The sequence below is a fragment of the Macrotis lagotis genome, chromosome 1 (genome assembly GCF_037893015.1).
Source record: "Macrotis lagotis isolate mMagLag1 chromosome 1, bilby.v1.9.chrom.fasta, whole genome shotgun sequence".
In the NCBI taxonomy this organism is placed as follows: Eukaryota; Metazoa; Chordata; class Mammalia; order Peramelemorphia; family Peramelidae; genus Macrotis; species Macrotis lagotis.
In genome coordinates this window covers 914,347,977-914,369,525 of record NC_133658.1, presented here as the reverse complement: position 1 = coordinate 914,369,525, position 21,549 = coordinate 914,347,977, and the positions used below count along the sequence as shown (strand labels likewise).

At 41.9% G+C, this 21,549-nt stretch overlaps 1 protein-coding gene across 1 annotated transcript in view; it reads right to left on the bottom strand.

Annotated features, from left to right (window-relative positions):
• LOC141509828 (uncharacterized) overlaps positions 1 to 21,549 on the bottom strand; it is a 67,427-nt gene that overhangs the window by 11,989 nt on the left and 33,889 nt on the right. The window contains 1 exon segment of the mRNA XM_074219649.1: positions 10,595 to 10,629. Within this exon segment, the coding sequence (XP_074075750.1) occupies positions 10,595 to 10,629 (35 nt within the window).

Sequence of the window (21,549 nt, the reverse complement as noted above, 5' to 3'; positions counted from 1 at the left end):
GAGAATCTCAAGAAACAGGATATGAAATTTAACTGAAATTGATTAATCTTAAAGATCTATAATAATTTAAAGTTCCATGATTCATTCACATCATTTAAAGATGGGTAAAACTTCTAGGAGACAGCTCAAGTGAATCAATAACTATCTGGTGGTTTGATATAATAAAAAGCACAATACACAACAAAAGATAAATTTACATTATTATTATTATTATTATTATTATTATTATTTAGAAGTGGGGGGGAGGTAAGAAAGGCTGTTATGGAACTACATTCCCCTTTACTGGTCAGAACACAGCTGCAGAGGCCCACAATTTAAGAAAGTGACAAAGCAGAACTGGATGAAGATGGGGAAGTTAGTTGAATGATCAGTTCACCATAACTTGAAGACTGGCTAAAAGCTCTGAGAGGTACAAAACTTCAAATAAGGTGTGACTGTTCTTTTAAAATATTTGAAGAATAAGCAACTGGTATGATGAAAATAATAGGAGGAATAGGAAAAGGAATTAATAGCTTGGTACCAGAGGTAGAAAACCTTGACAAAGCAACAAACTCCCTGAAAATAAAAACATGAAACAACAAGAAACATTAAGATAGTCAAAGGGTTGAATAAAACAGAACAAAGCGTAAAGTATCTCACTGTAAAAACTCACCTAAAAAAAATCAAAGATAAAAAAAATTTAAGAATCATTAGACTATCTATCTAGATACCCTCCCTCCCCCTCAAAAAGACTAGTTATCATAGTTAAAAAATTTTTGAGAAAACTGCCCAGATCTTTTAGAATCAGAGGACAAACAAAAAATTTCTGCCTGTCACTTCCTGAAAGAAATCCCCAAATAAAAGCTCCTAGGAACATCAAAGTCAAAATTCTGGGCTTCTTAGTCAAAGAAAAAAATACAAGTAGTCAGAGACAAAGAATTCAAATACCAAGGAACCACAGTGAGGATCACACATGATTTAGTAGTCATCACTAAAAAGGAACAGAGAATTTGGAATATGATACTTTAGATGACAAAGTACCTGGGCTTATAGCCAAGAACAACTTACTCAACAAAACTGAATATAAAGCTACAGAGGAAAAAAATGGGACTTTTCCAGAAACAAAAGATTTCTAAGCCTTCCTGACATAAGGACCAAAACTGTGGAGAAAATCGAAATTTCCACACAAAAGGGAAGAGAAATATAAAAGGTAATGAATGAACAATGACAAAGGATTAAATAAGGATAAAATGCTTACATTCAAATGTAGGGAGATAAAATGTGTGTCAGTCTCCTGAGCCCTATCATCATCATCAGGGTTTATAATTAGACTAGACCTGACAGTGGTTCTGTTAGGTCTTGATGTTCTTTATAAAAGAACAGAAAGTGGGCAACCTGGTGGTGCAACGAATAGAGCACTGGCCCTGGAGTCAGGTGGACCTGAGTTCAAATTTGCCCTCAGGCCCTTTGATACCTTCTAGCTTTGTGACCTTGGGCAAGTCATTTAACCCCACTGCCCTGCAAAAAAAAATTTAAATAAAAAATAAAGAAACTGAAAGAGATGAAAAGGAATAGAGGGAGGGGATGAGGGGAGAAAAAGGTAAGGAAAATTTTCTTATATACTAAGGGTATACAAGTAAACATTTACACAAATAAGGTCAAGAATGGCCAGGGGAATCAGTTGACATTGAACCTCACTCTCATCTGAACTGGTCAAGAGAGAATACACATACTTGCACATACAAGAAGATACTGAAATACATTTTACTCAATGAGGAAATAAGAGGCAAAGGAAAGAAGTATTAGGAGGGTAGATTAGAGTAGGGGAAGTTAGTCCTAAGAAAAATAAACCAAGAATATGCAAAAATATTTAGAACCCTTCTTGAATAGGCAAGAACTGGAATCTGCTAAGGTGCCCATAAAATGAATAGATGAACAAGTTATGATATATAAATGAAGAAAATCCTGCTGAACTCTTTATCAATGTTCAACCAAGATTTTAGATGACTAATGATGGAATAAGCTCCCCGCTGCTCCTGAGAAAGGAGGACTCAGACTGCAGGGACAAATGTTATTTAGGATATGACCAAAATGGAAATTTGTTTTGACTGACTATTCATGATTGAACTTACCAAGGAAAGAAGTCACAGGGAAAAAAAAAATCTAACCTCCTTAAGGAAGGGAGCGGGAAGGATTAAAGAAGGTAACACTGTTATCTATATCAGTTTTTAAAAAGCTCATGAACAAAGTAGCATCATGGTTTATTGAAAAGGACACAGAATTAAGACTACAGAGACCTGGTGTCTAGTTCTCATACTAAATAAGTATGGGGCCCTAAATGTCACTCACCTTTACTGAACTTCAAACTCCAAATGTGAAAAATGGCCAGGCTATTCTCCAGCACAATTTGTCTCATATGTTCTTACAAGGAGAAAATGAGATTAAAACCATGAAAGTATTTTGATAGGGGAAAAATCAATCAGATAAGCTAAGGATGCATGGGAACAGAGATAAGGAAATGATTTTGCACAAAGCAGAGCTGGAACAAGGAAAGACAGAATACCTCTGTGCCCGTGGAGCCAGACTCCTTTTCCTGCAGAAGGACTGCTATCCCTGTAATCCAAACAAAGATTCCTAGGTCTACACCCGAGGCCCACAGAAGACTAGGATTGCCATCATCTAGAGAAGACTCCCCACATTTTGGGCCCATCAAAAGAACCAGACCCAGTACAACCTACAGTTCCCAGAGGCTCCTGCACCCAAGGCCCACTGAGCCCTTGCCTACAAAATGTTCATCGAGGTAGGAGGAAGCCCCAAGGTGAGGCCTGTAGGAGATGTTTCTCATAGAATGGGAGATTCCTTTAGAACACTCCAGTCAGCCCAAGTCTTTGGACAAGAGTGCATAAGACTGGAAGCAAAAAGTCCAAGAATTTTCCCTGGCAAATGTAGGGGAGAACCTTAGTGGTGTACAAATCCCTATGGCTGGGAGTGAAGTGCAATGGGAACCATTACAACTGCTCATGTCCTGGGGGGTGCCCTCACGATCTAGGTTGAGAGTTGCTGTCCACCAAAAGTACATTGTAATGGATGGACTGGCTCTAAATATTTTGTTTTTTACAAGAGTAGAAAGAGAAAGGGAAAGGGGGGGGGGATCATTTTTATGTAAGATATTGACAAAAATGAACTGGTTCTCCCTGGAGTAAGGAGTACCTGGGTTCAAATCTGGTCTCAGACACTTGGTAATTACCTAGCTGTGTGGCCTTGGGCAAGCCACTTAACCCCATTTGCCTTGCAAAAACCTAAAAACAAATTAAAAAAAAAAAGGAAAAGAAAAGATTCTTTACACAGTGTGTAGAAAGAACAGAGGATTCACACTTGCACTATCTGATGATGGCTTTTACCTTGAGATTAATGGAGGGAGTCAATATCAGAGGTAAGTAAAGTGGGAGGACTCAACCTTCCTGGGCTTCACACCTTTAAGTTCAATTAAATAATATATCCAGCCACCCTTGTCACATACACTCCTCACCACCCTTCTAAACATGGGGACTGTTATTTGGTCACATTATATGGGGTGTTTATGTCAGCAACCAAAACCTACCCTGTTATGAAGTACAGAACAGAGAAGAGGCAATACAGGGAGTCCTTGCTCTCCCCATCTGGCAAGCTTAGAGGTCCACAAATGAGAACTGAGGTCTTAGGTCAATGGCTTTTCAATTACAATCACATTCCTGGATGAAAGGTAACTGTGCCCAAGGGATCCTGTAGAATACTAGACCTTCCTCCTCTTTCCCATACCCTCCACCTTGGGAGGTTTAAAATTGTATATTCCCTCTTCCTACAACATACCCTTCCCAACTAACTACTATTTATAAAACTCCCACTTGAATGGGGAAAAACAATGGCCCACTAAAACAATCTCCCCCCAATACTTGTACCCCTTCTTGTTCCTCACCAACCCCTCCCCTCTGCCCAGCACTTAAGAGCTTGGACTCTTGCTCTGAAGTTGCTCAGCAATGGTGTGGTCTTGCTTGGCTTGCAGTTGTTTGGTGCTAGAGTGGTCTTGGGCAAGTCCAGAAATGAAGGGAATCCTGAGGGTGGGACCTGAGAACTGGGAATCTCCTGTGTACCTCACATTCTAAGAGAGAAGATGTCAAAAGGTTTTGATAAAGGCCCCAAATCACTGAATCCTATGTTCAAATGTCTCCTCCTCCACAGCCCTATTGATCTGTGGGACAATGGCAAGTCAGCAAATCTGAGTTTCAGGGTCCTCACCTTCTAAATGGATAATGACCTAGGTGGCTTGGGTAATGCTGAGAGGCAGCAAGGGTATGGCTTAGAGTGGTCTCCATCAGACAGACCAGGACTTAAGATTCTCCACTAACACATCGTAGCCCTGGAACCTCTCACTGCTGGGGACAAGGCCTGGACTGCTCTGAAAAAGGGAGTTTCTTCATCGGTCCAGTTGGAGATCCAGGAACCTTCTCATGTCCCAAGGTCATGAAGAACCTGCAAAAGAAACTTCCCCAACCAGACAGCAGAAGAGAGATGTCACTGCTGTGATTCTGATGCATGTGGTATGTGCGGCCAGCTTCAAGCCAAGGAGCTGAGAGAGCTCAAGCTTCTATTCAAGAGCAATGCTTTGTCTCCTTGTCTAGGAGTTAAAATTCCCTTGCAGGGTCAGAGATATTTTACCTCTGCGATTCCTAAACTACCCTCTTGTTTTTGAAGAAAGATCATGGAAGGAGACAAGTGGGGGCAACAACCCCAGATGTCCTGCTACCAGGGCCTAACCCTGCCAAGTTCTAGAGGCTTGTGGGAGATGTCCTACAGGAAGGAAGCACAGGTCCTGACAGGAGCCTAAGGGGAGGCTGAAGGAGCTTGAGGTCACCCAACCAGGGGCTGGGAATGAACTGAGGAGAATGAATAGCTGAGCTCACCTGTGTGAAGGAGGGGGTGGCACCTTGGGCAGAGGGGAGGAGGAGGAGGGAGGAGAACAACAGAAGAGACAAAGAAAGCAGGATTATTCAGTTTTTCATTGGATTGTTTGCTGCCATTAAGTCAGAAACCAATTGCTCTCAAAGGAGCAAAGAGACCAGGGAGATGTGTTGGGTGTCCCAAGGCATCTTGGATCCCTGGTCTTCTTCAGAACCTCACCTGGGACAAAAGAGAACCACATGCTGAGACAGAGGCTTAGGAGGGTCTGCAAGGACCTAGGATGTTCAACCTGCAAAGAGAGGCCCCAAAAGCAAGAGGAGAAACAATGCTCACATGGAAGGGGCACGGAGGCCACACTGGATTCCATGGAGAGAACAAACAGGGAGCCCTGAGAATCCCCAAACTGGAATGGGGAAGACTCATCACTTCTCAGCTGGGTGCTGAAAGGGATTCCCAGCAAAGAGAGGGTCAGCTCAGCTTCCTGCAACTTTGGAGATGGGGCTGTCAGGCCAGAGCAGCTTTCTTTGAACGGCATGACCCAGCAGATGGAGAAGAATCATCAGAGAATGGGCTTAGAGCAAGGCCCTGGACCAAAGCCCTCATGTCCACCAATTCCAGATGTCTTGTGGACCAGATAGCACAGAATGACAACTTCAGATCTGGGGGAATGAGCAGATACCAACTGTGGAGCAAAATGGATCAACATCCCCCTGGACTAGGGGACAATTACAAAGGACGGCAAAGGAAACCAATGATGTGATCAGATGTGGGGATGATGAGGATGATGTGCCAACAGGGAGTCTCAAGGTCTGCAAAGTGCTTTAGAGAGGTCTCCTGGAGGCAGATGGAGGTGAAGGGACCTGTCACATAATGAGAGTTTGAGCTCAAGTCTCTCTGGCTGCCAGGCCATGTACCTATCAGCCGCCTATATAGGAAATCCAGTTATCAAAACATTTCAAAACAAGTTTGCTGACCCCAGGTTAAGAGGCCCTGTTTCAGAGGTTGGTCTCCAGTGGAGCACCACATACTTCTGCCCTGGACTGTCAGGTACAAGAGGTTTAGGCATGGCTATTTTGGAGAGAGGTCCCAATGCTTATCAACTCTTTGGAAGGCTCAAAGCCGGCAGAGAATAGTTTGGACAAGAGGACCCAGATTGACTAAGGTTTCAGCAACTGGGTACAACAGGTCAAAGTAAGATGAAATTGAATCAGAAGGAATGCAAAACTGCATAAATGAAGTTGTGTTTTTAAAAAAATATCCACTGAAAATCAGTATGGCAGAAACTATTAGATAAAGAAACCAATATCTCACATTTTGTACTAAGATAACAGCAAAATGGATACATAATTAAGACATTAAGAGTGATACTAGGGGCAGCTAGGTGGTGCAGCGGATAGGATACCAGCCCTGGAGTCCAGAGGACCTGAGTTCAAATGTGACCTCAGATACTTAATTACCTAGCTATATGACCTTGGGCAAGTCACTTAAACCCATTGTCTTAAATAATTTTTTTAAAATAATACTAGCAGTGTATTAGAAGAGCAGAGAATAATTTACCGTGAGATCTATGGATAAGGGAAGAATTTAGGGCCAAACAAGATAAAGAAAGTATTATAAAATGCAAAATGAATAATTTCACTTATATAAAATTAAACTATTTTCGCATGAACAAAACAATTGCAACTAAATTAGAAGGAAAGCAGAATAGGGGAAATTTTTTAGAGCAAATATCTCCAATAAGGACCTCATTGATCAAATATGAAGAGAATTCAATGAAATTTTTTTTAGGCTTTTTTTTTTTGCAAGGCAAATGGGGTTAAGTGGCTTGCCCAAGGCTACACAGCTAGGTAATTATTAAGTGTCTGACACCGGATTTGAACTCGGGTACTTCTGACTCCAGGGCTGGTGCTTTATCCACTACACCACCTAGCTGCCCCCAATGAAATTTTTTAAGAAAACAAGTCATTCTTCAATTGATCAATGGTCAAAGAATATGAACAAATAGTTTTGAGAAGAAGAAATCAAAGTTGTCTAATAGTCACGTAAAAATGCTATAAATCACTATTTATTGCAGGAATACTGACAAAAAAGGAAAATGATGGATATTGGAAGGGACATGGGAAAATTGAGACACTAATGCCTTGTTGGTGGAGAGTAATTTTGAATTATGCTGAAAGGGTTATAAAACTAGGCACACCCTTTAATCCAGCAATCTTCTAGGTCTGTATCCCAAAGACATTTAAAAAAAAAAAAAGGAAAAGAAAATGTTTGTACAAAAGTATTTAAAGCAGCTCTTTTTAATGGCTAAGAATTGGAAATTTAGGGGATGCCCATCAATTCATATGAGTTAAATTCTTCATCAATTGAGGAAGGGTTGGACAAGTTATGGTGTATGAATGTAGTGGAATATTACATTCATAAATTATGAACAAGACTGATCTCAGAAAAACCTGAAAAGACTTACCTGAACAGCTGCAAAAATGAGCAGAACCAGGAGAACACTGTATACAGTATAAGCAACGTTATATGAAGAACTGTGAACGACTTAGCTATTCTCAGTCATACAATGATCCAAAACAATCCTAAAAGACTTCTGATGAAAAAATGCTATCCACCTTCAGAGAATGTTGTCTGAATAGACTGGAGTCTACCATTTTCACTTCTTTTTTTTTGAGTAATGGGGAACGTTCTACATGACTGCACATGTTTAACCCATATGAAACTGCTGTCTCTGGGAGAAGGGAATGGTGGCACAGAATTTAAAACTCAGAAGTTTTAAAAAAAACAAATGTTTTTACAGGGGAAAAATATTTTTTCAATTCTTTAACATTTCTATTTGTAGTTTTGAGTTATAAATTCAAACAGGGGTTTGACACAAACAGGGTCAGGCGTGCTCTGTAGATCTCAGGGATCCTCCCCACCCTGCTTTTTTCTGAGTTACAAATTCTGTCTTTCCTTCCCTCCTTGCACTCTCCCCTCCCCTAAGACGACAGGCAATCAGATACAGAAAAATGAAATAGCATTTGTTCAATAAAATACCGGTTGAGATGGAACAACCCCTTAGGAATAAAGCCAATGCTAGGGCACCCGCTCCATCCATTGAGCCTTGTGGTCAGCAGCTATTTGGCTTGTTCTGAGTTTCCCAGGGAACTTGGTGAGGGCCACAGCACGGCGTGGGAGGCTGGCAGGGGTCTGGGCGGCCCCCAGCAAAAGGACCCGCCTCCCCCAAAGCGGCTCCTGCCCCTTCTGGCAGCACCCCGAGGCCCTCCGGAAGCATGGTGACCGGCGCCCACCCCGGGATTCCGGAGGCGGCCGGACAAGGGCAGAGGGCAGGGACCCAGGCTCCGAGCTCCGGGGGGTCCCTGAGATCCACGGCCCCCCACTCACATGCGCAGGGTCACGCGGGCCGAGGAGGGGGAGGCCGAGAGGAGTGGCGGGGCTCAGAGGCGGCCCCGGGCGGCCCCGGCTCCTCACCTGGCTCCTCCAGCATGGGGTCCAAGGCCTCCATGGTCCCGCTGCCCGCGGGCCTCCGCAGCTGCGGGCCAGGAGTGGGGGGCGGGGCGTCCACGGGCGGGGGACACGGACGCACCCCCGGCGGCCGGCCCCTCCGAGGCCGCCCCCCCGCCCCGGGGCCCGCTTCCCCGAGCTCCTGAAGCAACAGGGGCCCCCACGGGCCGGGGCTCCCGGGGAGGCGCGCCTGCGCACAAGGCGGCCTGGGGGCTCCCGCTCCCCATCTCCCCCCTCCCCCCGCGGACTGGGGCAGGAAGAGCGAGACCCGCCGCGTGACCGGGGACCCCGCGCGGGATTCTGGGAAATGGAGTCCTGGGCCTCACCTCATCCCGAGGTTCTGCGGAGCGGCCCAGGGCCGAGGGCCGACGGCCGCAGGCGCCGCTCCCGGAGGAGGCCTGCACCCGGCGGCCCGCAGCCGCCCCAGGGAGACTTCTTTCCGCTCTCCCAGTCGCCTCCGGGGACTTAGACCGGAGCCGAAGGGCAGCCCCGCGCCCGGGCCCCTCCTCTCGGCGGCTCCTGATTGGCCGGGCGGCCTCGAGCCCTTCCTTCCACGTCCGAGGACGCTCGCTCCTGATTGGCTGGCAGCCTTGCCCTTTGCAACTTCCCGCTCCGGGCCTTCATGTGGTTGGGCGCCGCCAGGTTCCCCAGGGAACCCCTACGACCGTCGTTTGTAAACAGGAGCGTGGCCGGACCGCTAGGGGGCGCAGCGGCGCTGCAGTCAGGAAGCCCCCTGGGCAGCGCCCCCGCCTCTGCCTGCCTCAGTCTCCCCGCTCTTCGGAGGGGGCGCCGAGCCCCCGGGAGGCCATCAGGACGAGCGCCATGGCGCAGCAAACAGCCCGGGGCCAGCCGCTCCTCCTGGCCGGCCGCGGCGGCCTGGCAGGGAAGGGCCGGGAGGAGGCTGCCCGCGCCGCGCAGGCGCAGTGACGCGCCCCGGACGGACCCTGGCGGCAGCGGCTCGGCATGCTAATGAGCCGGCGAGTCACGTGGTCACGAGGCCGCGCCCCCCCCTTCCCCTGGGGTGCGGGTGCCGCGAGGAAGAGAGGACGGCGCGAGGAGGGCCGCTAGGGGGCAGTGGGGAGCGCCGGCCTGGAGCAGGAGCGCCCGGGGTCGGACCCTGAGCGTGACCTAGCCGGTGGCCTTGGCCCAGTCACTTAACCCCATTGGAGGAGGGCCGCTAGGGGGCAGTGGGGAGCGCCGGCCTGGAGCAGGAGCGCCCGGGGGCGGACCCTGAGCGTGACCTAGCCGGTGGCCTTGGCCCAGTCACTTAACCCCATTGCCTTGCCAGAAAAACCAGAAAAAAGTCAGAGAATGTCAAGTCTGGAGGTTCCGAACAGTAACTTAGTCACGGTTACCTGTTGGCTACAATGTGACTGTTCCTTTCCTCAGCGGGCCCTGCTGACCTCTGGCGTCAGTTCAACTGAATGTTCCAGATTTCTCAGAAACCTCCTCCATTATTTCTTTTTTTTCTTTTCTTTTCTTTTTTTTTTTTTGCAAAAACTGAAAAAGAATACCCTGGTTTTTTAAAATTTTTCTTGATTCTTCTTAGATTTACTGCAGTATGAGCGGCGGCTAGGTGGCGTAGTGGATAAAGCACCGGCCTTGGAGTCAGGAGGACCTGGGTTCAAATCTGATCTCAGACACTTCATAATTACCTAGCTGTGTGGCCTTGGGCAAGCCACTTAACCCCATTTGCCCTGCAAAAACCTAAAAAAAAAAAGATTTACTGCAGTATGACTGATTCATTTATTGATTGAAGTTGGATGAGTAGCTTTTTAAAAATTGTTATTTATTTAAGGCAATGGGCTTAAGTGATTCACCCAAGGTCACAAGCTAGACTTATTAAGGGACTGAGGTCAGATTTGAACTCAGGTCCTCCTGACTCCAGGGCTGGGGTTCTATCCACTGCTACCCCTGTTGATTAGGTTTCTTTTTAGGTTTGTTTTTTTTTTTTCCGGGTAAATGGGGTTAAGTGGCTTGCCCAAGGCCACACAGCTACGTAATTATTAAGTGTCTGAGGCTGGATTTGAACCCAGGTACTCCTGGCTCCAAGGCCGGTGCTTTATCCACTGCACCACCTAGCCGCCCCCTGTTGATTAGTTTTTAAGAGAAATTTCTGAATTTAGTATGATTTGTTAACTTCGTGTTGCTGTTTCATAACTGCTATAACCTCTTTTGGACCAAGATGCCTATTTGATATACAAGCTGACTTAAAGTCATCTTCATATTAGGTATCCCAAAGAAAAAAATGATTACATCTAGAGACAGAGGAGGAATTGTTAAAATGAATATTTGGGAGAGTTTAACTCCCTCCATTTCATTTCGCATTTGCAATTTTGCTGTGTTTGATGCATGAACTGAAAGACTAAATGCAACATTTGTCATCTTCAGGGTCTTCTTTCCTTTTATAATGGATACAAAGAGATTTAATTGTTTAAAAAAAAGATAATTTTTTACAAGACGACTCAATAGCCTTTGGAACATTTTCCCTTATCTGCCCCGATAGACAATTCCCTCTGACTCAGTGATACTAACTATGCTAACAAGGGCACATTCTTTCTCTAGCTCCCTAAAGCTAACAATATATACATGTTCTTTGTATCACAAGCAGCACTGTAACAGAGTCAGGAAGACAAATAGAAACCTCCAGACCCATCTTTTTCTTCTTTGTTTCATACAACATATAAAATACTATTACTAGCCTACTTATGAATGCTACACATTCCCATCAAACGTAGCCGGGGTATGCCACTCTGTATATGCAACCTATTTCTCCAATTTGTACTGGCTTATTGGCAAAAGCTCGTCAAACTGATAAATTCATGAAACAGAATGCAAACTGTAATTAACTTTTACAAATGTAATCAATGTGAGAAGGCTTTCAATGAGGTTGTCCACCTTATTACTGAGCTCTCAAAATTTTTTACTTGAGAAAAATATCATATTGATGCAAAGGTCTTTAGTCAGGAAATCTCTCACTAAATACAAGACATACTGGAAAGAAACCCTATGAGTTGATGGGGATAAAGGGGCCTTACTGTACTTATGGAGCTAAGACTCTTATGTCTATTCTCCTGGCTTTTTAATCAGCTGATGCTTTACAAATGGGTGGTGTCTGGTCACACAAGAAAGCTGAGCAGCAGCCTATGCTCTAAACCAAATTTGTTAAGGGAAGAATTAGTTCTTGGTCCTATGACAAGATACAACAATAGGACTACTAAAATAAGTCACTGGGGGATGAATTCCTTTAGGTCTAGGGGAATTTTTGCTTTGAGACCCACAACTGATTTCACTGATGGAAATGCCAGCATTAGACTTGGTTAAGGGACAATAACTTAAACCAATTAAGAGGCCTTGACTAAGCCCTTAGTAGCTTCTCAGATTAGACAAGACACCCTGATACACCCTGGAAACTGCTCAGTCACCTTGGACATATTCACATCAGGGAGATCTTTGTTTATTAATTATGTATTTTTGCTTGAATAAAACCTTAGCCTTAAAAAGTGAAAGTGCCATATCTATCTCATTATTTTGCTATCTTCCTTACAGCTGCCCTCTTCTGGACTTCAAAATGCCCTGGAAATAAACCTCTTTAGTTTTCAAGAGCTAGACTGAATGTACCAGTCTTCTTCATCCCTGAAGCCCCTCCCAGAACCTCCATTCAAGGAGGGCACCCAGGCTAGCCCTTTCTTCATTTCCCACCCCTGACTCTTTCTGATTTCTCCATCATGCCCCTGCATTGGACAGCTTCCTTATGAGTGGTCTTCTCCCATTAAAATGAAAGCTTCTTAAGGGTAGGACCTGTATTCTGTCTCTTTTTTATATTCCCCCAACACTTAACACAAGACCTAACACATGGCAAATACTTAATGCTTACAGACAGACTCTAGGAAACCACACGCTGGTCCTCCTGATCTCTAGTACAGATAAGGAGTCAAGGAGGATGAGGCACCATACCTGGCAAAGGGTAGAACTCAACCATATCCTCTCTCTATCCCAATATTCATGAAAAATCAGCTGTAGTTTGAGTTTACATGATGACCCCATTATACATTCACAGTGTTGACCAAGGAAAATCTGAACCTTTGCCAGCTGCCATAATTTATCGTCAGTGATTTAAGTGAAACAACTACTAATATATTAGGAAGACCAAGGATATGACATTCCATTGTTCAAAAGAAATTATATTTATACTCCTGGAGGGGGGTGCAGCTAGGTGGCACAGTGGATAGAACACCAGCCCTGGAGTCAGAAGGACCTCAGACATTTAATAATTGCCTAGCTGTGTGACCTTGGCCAAGTCACTTAATCCCATTGCCCCTTAAATAAATTCTAAAAAAAGTAAAAACAAAAAAACACATATGCTGAAAATGAAATATAAAATAGAAGTTTCTGAAAGGAGGATGCTAGCAACTAGAGGAACGAGTGGTCATAATAGGCTGTGAGTTTTGATTGAAGTCAGTGATTCCATGAGATGATGAGAGGAAAAACTGCATTCCTGAGATGAGGAATATGGGCATGCAAAGTCATAGAGAAGGGAAACAATGTCCAGTACAGAAGATGGAGTGTACCCCAGCCCAAATTCCCTGACTCCCCACCTAGAACTCCATTAGAATAGAATAGCAGGCACAACTGGACCATAAATCACAGAAGAATAAGTAGACCAGTTTAGGAAGAGCACAGTGAGAGTGAAAATCACGAGAATGTGATGAATCTAGAAAGGTAGACCGGAGCCAAATTATGAAGGTGTTTAAAAGCCAAAAATGAGTTTATACTTGGGTTTTGAGGGAAGGAGTCACTGGTTCTTAAGAAAGGTAAGAACTCTGCTTTAAGAGGATCATTCTGACAGTTAGGCTGAAGGTTTGAAAAGGAGAGCCCAGATGCAAGAGACAAAATAGGCTATTGCAATATCCCAGGGCAGAGTGGAAAAGGATAAAATTAGAATGGTGGCTATGTGAGTGGAGAGAAGTTATCTAATAGATAGACCTGAATCGGGTTTGTCTGGTTGTTCTGGAATGAAATGAGACATCTGTATCTATCTTATAAAAATTGGTTTGTGTAGCCATATCAGGAAAAGATAACAAGAGCAGAAAAATGTAGCATGCCCTAAACTCTCGTGGTAAAGATAAAGCTTTGATAGTTGGATGTAACTTCTCTGTTGTCAATATGTTGTTTTAGCAAGCCAAGTGAGGAGCTGGTAAATCATCATATCCTAATTTTTGTGTCCATAGGCCACCAGGAATAAGTCCACACCTTTTAAGGAAAGACTATCTTAGACTGCCTTAGGTAGAGACTTGAAATTTGATCCTATTACATTATATCCCTTGGTGGTAAGATCCCAGGGGATATCCCAGCAGTGAAATCTCTTTCTTTCATAGTATCTTCCAATATAAACTGTTAGCACTAAACAGGAGCAGCACCTAGAACATCAAAGGTGCATTGCAGATGAGGACCTTGTTGCCCAGTTACTGAGCCTCATCATTCAATGGAAACATTAAGAATGATTTTTTTAATGATCAAATTCTATCACTTTTTTCACCCATCTTTCTTGACTTCTCTGCAACCTGGGATACTGTAAATCACCTCTTCTTTAATACTCAATTTTCTCCAGGTTTTAGGGATACTGCCATCTCCCAGTTCTTTAATCTATCTCCAGCTTCTTTGGTGAATCTTCATCCACATCAAGAGATTCATTGAAATAAAATGATCATTTTAATTAATCAGAGTTCAATTGCCCTTTAGTCTTGTTTTCATTTATGTATATATATATATATAGCTTCCTATATTTCTCTAAATGCATAATTTTAATGGTCTAAGACTTTATTTGTAATTTTAAAAATTAATATTTTATGTTCCCCAAATTGCATGTAAAAACAATTAACATTTATTTTTAAAAATTTTGAGTTACAAATTCTCTCCATTCCCTGACCCCTTTATGAGAAGGAAAGTAATTTAACATAGACTATACAAGTATAGTCATGCAAAGCATATTTCTATATTAGTTATGTTGTGAAAGAAAACAAAACTAAAAATACAAGAAAAAAACAAACTTTTAAAATATATGCTATGTATGAAAAATTGCTCTAAATCATTATTTATTAGAGAAATGCACATTAAAGTATCTCTGAGATACCACCTCACACCTCTCAGATTGGCCAATATGACCAGAAAGGACAATGATCAATGTTGGAAGGGATGTGGAAAATCTGGAACACTAATACATTGTTGGTGGAACTGTGAACTGATCCAACCTTTCTGGAGAGCAATTTGGAATTATGCCCAAAAGACAACAAAAAGTGCATCCCCTTTGACCCAGCAATACCACTACTGGTTCTATACCCTGAAGAGATGATGAAAAAAAGTAAAAACACCACTTGTACAAAAATATTCATAGCAAAGAATTGGATGGTGGCAAAGAATTGGAAACTGAGTAAATGTCCTTCATTGTTTTAACAATCTGTGGTATATGTATGTCATGGAACTATTGTTCTATTGGAAACCAGGAGGGATGGGAATTCAGGGAAGCTTGGAAGGATTTGCATGAACTGATACTGAGCAAGATGAGCAGAACCAGAAAAACATTGTACACCCTAACAGCAACATGGGGGTGATGATCAACCTTGATGGACTTGCTCATTCCATCAGTCCAATAACTAGGGACAATTTGGGACTATATGCAATGAAGAATACCATCTGTATTCAGAGAAAGAATTGTGGTCTTTGAACAAAGACCAAAGATAATTACCTTCAATGTAGGAAAAAAAACCCCATTATCTTACTATGTAATTTTGCTATCTCTTATACTTTATTTTTCTTCCTTAAGGATGTGATTTCTCTGTCATCACATTCAACTTAGGTCAATGCATACCGTGGAAACAATGTAAAGACTGGCAAATTACCTTCTATGGTGGGGAGGGAAGTAAGATCAGGGGGAAAATTGTAAAACTCAAAATAAATAAAATCTTTCTTTAAAAGAAAATAAAATATATGCTATGATTTGCATTCAGATCCCATAAGTTCTTTCTCTAAAGGTAAATAGCATTTTTCTTCATAAATCTTTCAGAATTCTCTTGGATCATTGCTCTTTTGAACTTCTTTTATATGAGATAATTTACCCCCATTCAACCTCTTCCTTTCCTTTCTCCCAATACATTCTTCTTTCTCATTGCTTGATTTTATTTTTCTTGGATATCATCCCCATTATATTCAACTCACCTCTGTGTCCTCTGTCTTTACTCCTAACTGGAGTTACAAGTATCATCTTCCCATGTAGGAATGAACACAGTCTAATCTTATTGAATCCTTTATGATTTCCTTTCCCTATTTACCTTTAATGCTTCTCTTCAGTCTTGTATTTGAAAGTCAAATTTTCCATTTGGCTCAGAGTATGCTAGAAATTCCTCTATTTCCTTAAACATCCAATTTCCCCCAGTAGGATTATACTCAGTTTTACTGGGTAATTGATTCTTGTTTACAAACCTAACTCCTTTGCCTCCAGAATATAATAGTCCAAGCCCTTCAATCCTTTAATGTAGAAGCTGCTAAATCTTGTGTTATATTGACTGACTACACAATATTTCAATTATTTTTTCTGGTTCCTTACAATATTTTCTCCTTGGCCTGGGAGCTCTGGAATTTGGCTATAATATTACTGGGAGTTTTCATTTTGGAATTTCTTTTAGGAGGTGATCAGTGTATTCTTTCAATATCACTTTTACCTTCTGGTTCTAGAATATCAGGGCAATTTTCTGTGATAACTTCTTAAAAGATGACTTAGTTCTTTTTATGCTCATGGCTTTCAGGTAGCCCAGTAATTTTTAAATTCTCTCTTCTTGATCTATTTTTCAGGTTAACTTTTTTCCAGTGAAATATTTCTTATTTTCTTCTATTTTTTCTTTCTTTTGATTTTGTTTAATTGTTATATATCTTTTGACAACTAAAAGACACCTGATAAAGTTATCAAAAAATAATTTGTATGGTTCAATTGATGTATTTTCAATATCTTTTAAAAAACACTTTGGGGGCAGCTAGGTGGCACAGTAGTTAGGGCACCGGCGCTGGAGTCAGGAGTTCCTGAGTTCAAATCTAACCTCAGACACTTAAGTTACCTAGCCGTGTGACCTTGGGCAAGCCACTTAACCCCATTTGCCTTGCAAAAAACAAAACAAACCACTTTGAATTTCTGGCAGTGAAAATAATTGTTTCATGATCAAAAATTGAGATTCTAATCAATGAACCATAGGAACCATCAGTTCACAATTGCTCTATTTCGTTTACTTCATCTTTCAAATATTGTTATTTATTCAGTAGCAAATTTTTTTTGAGTTTTTTTGCAAGGCAATAGGGTTAAGTGGCTTGCCCAAGGCCACACGGCTAGGTAACTATTAAGTGTCTGAGGCCGGATTTGAACTCAGGTACTCCTGACTCCAGGGCCGGTGCTCTATCCACTGCGCCACCTAGCTATCTCTCAGTAGCAAATATTTGAATAAAAGTTTAAGACATATGTAGATTCAGGGGGAAACACCCCAGTAAATTTTCTTGATCGTTCTTTACTTACATTGTGAGTATTAATAAAAATTCATGTTTTTTTGTAATGGGATCTGAAAATAAGCCATAATTCATGGCTCCCTACTTTGTTTCTAGAATTTTTCATTAATTTAAATGCTTTATGAATATTGAGATGTAGCATTCCCTTTGGCATACTCCCTAAACTCTCACCCCAAAATTCTGTTCCCTAGGGCAGGTCTGCATGTGGGCCAGCCTGTGGTTTTACTACAGGCTTTAGTAAAGGAAGCTGAAGCCAACTACTGCAGAGCTCTCACTAAAATGCCAAATCAAAATATATTGTTTAAATAAAAATTTTTAAAAGTAAGGTGGGACAACCCTGCCCTAGGGGATGACTATCAGAGGTTCAATGAACTCTTAAAACTATTTAACAAGAACTCACTCCATTTTATTCACTTTTAATAGTAAGCTAATCAACACAATTTAGTTCAAGACAAAAAAAAACATTAATGGACATGGTTTAGAATGAATAGCAGTAACCATTTCCCCCCCATAAACCTGGAGTGTACTGTCCCACAAATATATACAGCATCAGTAGAAAAAGAGATCCCACACAAAGAGCACACAACTAGATAGACACTGGGAGACTATACTTGATTAAAATGATTCACATTTACAGAGCCCTAAGATCTTTTCACATGGTCTTTTCTCCTTATGTATTGCTACCCTGGGTCTACTTCTCTTTGCAATTCATCCTGGAAGAGACACAAGGGAAAAGGTGGAAAAATAATAGAATCTCCTGGACTTGATTCTGTCACCATAATTGGCTACCATCTTGATTTGCAGCATTCTTCTCTCAATTGATTTCCCAGATGACACTCAAGGTGTGGTTAAGTCTTGTAGACTATCATTAGATGGAGTCTGTAGTAGCTTCCTCTAATTTTCAAGATCCTATGATTCTTTTTTTTTTTTTTTTTTAGTTTTTGCTAGGCAATGGGGTTAAGCGACTCACCCAATGTCACATAGCTAGGTAATTATTAAGTATCTGAGGCCGGATTTAAACTCAGGTACTCCTGACCCCAGGGCTGGTGCTCTATCCACTGCACCACCTAGCCGCCCCAAGATCCTATGATTCTACTCTAGAAGAGTAAAGAAAAGTCTGAAAGGGACACAGTTTTGTCACTCAGAATATGAGCAGCTCTAGGTATTATACTCTCTACAATCTGTCAGTGGGCTACTTCAAGCTTTCTGTCCAAGAATGGACCATGCTGAAGGACCATTGAAGATCTGAAAAGGAACTAAGACTGATGTGGTCATTGCCTGCTAACAACCTCTGTGTTTGACCAGTAAGGAAACCAGTAACAGATGAAAAATACCAAGAATCATGCTGGTTCAGAGTCCTCAGTAGAGGATGTATTCCCATTATTCTACTATCTCCTACCTGAGCCAGTATCTATGAAACATGCATGTGTGTGCAATACACATATACCCACATAGAGATATTAATGCACATATACATACACACAGACATTTACACAAGTGCATATGTACACATATGTATATATTATTATTGACTCTAGTTTGTTCTCATTACAGTAATTTCAATTCTTTGTGCTTCTCATATTTAGGAAAGCTTCATTTATTCCTATGCATTTTAGCATTTTTAATAAACAGGTGTGCTGTCTTGTCAAAAATCTTTTTATTGATTGACATTTTTTGTCATTAATGTGGTTAATTATGTTTTTAGGAAATTTAATATCAACCCAGATATAGTTGGAATATATTTGGGGTAGCTAGGTGGCGCAGTGGATAGAGCACCAGCCCTTGGAGTCAGGATGACCTGAGTTCAAATCCTAACTCAGACACTTAATAATTATCTAGCTGTGTGATCTTGGGCAAGTCACTTAACCCCAATGCCTTGCAAAAAAAAAAAAAAAGAGGAATATATTTACAATGGGTTTTTTTTTTTAGGTTTTTGCAAGGCAATGGGGTCAAGTGGCTTGCCCAAGGTCACACAGCTGCATGATTATTAAGCATCTGAGGCTGGATTTTAACTTAGGTCCTCCTGACTCCAGGGCTGGTGCTCTAGCCACTGTGCCACCTAGCTGCCCCACAATGGTTTAATAAACTATATATTACAATCTGTATTGCAGAATTAAATGACTTGAACTTGGAATTTATAAGGTAGTTTTTCTACATTTTATGATGCACATTAAAAAGTACTTTTCAACCAAATACAAAGATGTTAAAGAAGTTTATTTACATCTAAATGAGCTACAATTCAGAGGTACTTTAATTCAACATGAAATATGGAATCCTACCATAATCTAGGTGAGATGCCTAAATTTCTACAGTATAAGTTTAACCAAGCCCCACTGGCTCCATCTTGCCTTGAGATTTGGCTTTTCAATCTCTTTACAAGATGATACCAGATACTTTTCCAGATTTAATACATATGCTCTATTTACTCTAGGTTCTAGCCAGACTGGCCTACTTTTCTGTTCTCTATACACGAGTCCATCTCCATGGTTTTGCACAGCCCACCCACCATGTTTGGAATACAGCTCTTTCTCCCACTTCATGGAATAATTGACGTCATTCAATACTCAAGTGAGATGTCACCTTTTATTAGGGAGCCTATGATCACCACCACCCTGGTTGCTGATGTTTTCTCCTGAGAAACTCATTTTGAATTTAATTTTCAGCTATGTAGTTTATTTCCTCACTAGAGGGAAATTCCTTGAGGATGGGAACTATTTCATTTTTTCCCCTTTGTATATCTAGTAGCAAGAACCAGAAACTTTAGTTTTTAAGGTGCATGGAATATTCAAGGACAACATGGACTTCTGATGTAGAGCTTGCTGAGCCTTTTTTGGCTGCTCATCACCATTGGCACTTAACTTTCTTTCTTTCTTTCTTTCTTTCTTTTGGTCATTGCAAGGCAATGGGGTTAAATGACTTGCCCAAGGTCACACCGATAGGTAATTATTAAGTATCTGAGGCTGGATTTGAACTCAGGTCCTCCTGACTCCAGGGCTGATGATCTATACATTGTACCATCTAGCTGCCACCAGGCACTTAACTTTTACTTGTGGCTACAAGAAGCTATAGTATGCACAGTGGTCATACCCCAGTAAACTGTCTTGGGAGGTAGTTAAAACAGGCCAAGGATAACTAATGGATCTCAAACCCATTAGTGAGCTAAGAGATGGAATGGGTGGATAAGAGTGATTTATTCCAACAGATGTGAAGACAGTTGAAGCAGGTGCAATGGAGAGCTTACAGCTTGGTCAGACATTGAAGATTCCAAAATTATCCTCTGCAACCTGGGGTACTGCCAGTCATCTCAACTTTTGTCTTGTCACTGGGCTTTGATGATTATTTAAGAAAGAATGAGGTTGATGACTTTGAGCAACAGTACCTCACAAATCCAATGCACATACAATTCAAGACATCACCTCCTAATATCATTGGTTGTCTTTGAAAACAAAGGACAGATGACAGTATGTGCCGGCAGAGTTGTCTATATAAATTCTTTTGAACAAATGAAGGTCATCCTGACAGTTTCCCCAGTATAATCAGTCATTTCATTAAATGCCTTCACAACAAAATGGCAACCAACTGGAGTCCAGATTTCCCTTGGATAACAGCAAAAATATATAGTGCAGGTCTTGTATGGAGGGATAATGGGGCTGGATTTTCATAGTCATGGGAATAAAGAAGAGGATATGGACAGGCTCTAACCTTCACCAGCCTGTTGTGGTACCTCTTCCATGACTGTTAGGGTTTTCTAGGGGAGAACAGGTGGACCACTGTATTGAACCCCCTGGAGTCAGACGTTTAATGAACATTAAAACCTTGCTATTGGAAGGCATTGTGCCAGGTACTGTGGATACCAAAAATGGGGGGAGGGGGTGGGGGAGATAGTCCTCTACCTGAAGACATCAAAAAAAAAAAAGAAAAAAGGTGAAAAAGGAGTAAGAGGGAAAGAAGTCTCCAGGACAATGGCATGATAGTGCAGTTCCACTTTGAGAATCTCTCCATTTCATTCACATCTGAACTCTTCTCACCCAAAAGAGGTGCCAGAGTATCTAACTGTACAACTTGTTATGAGAAATAGCCAATCCTACATTCTACAAATTCCAACTCTGAAACTGGGTGAAACGATTACTTGCCAAATTGATCTCAGACCAGCAACTCAGACCTTGACAAATCACTTTTTGCTCCAACTCCCCAAACCCTCCCCTGCTCCTCAGTCCTTGAAACCTATATAAACCTACCTTGAATGAATCTTTGTATCTTCAGGGGAAACTTTCCTCCTTCGCTCAAATTCCATTTCTTGGGCAATGGAGAAGTTTTTTTTTTTTGGGGGGGGTGCAATGGAGGAAAGAATAGATAGGCTTGCAAATGGAAGTTCAGGCAGGAGCCCTCCACCATTCAGAGGGAGAAATCTTAGGGGCAGAGGGTAGTCATAAGGGCTGAAGTAATCTTAGAAGTTGAAGAGGTTTCTAGGGCATGATGAAGTTCAGAAGAGGGCAGATGGGTGGGAAATAGCAAAGGAAGGAGACAGACATGGGACTTTTACTTTTCAATGCTAAAGTTTATTTAAATAAAGATGCA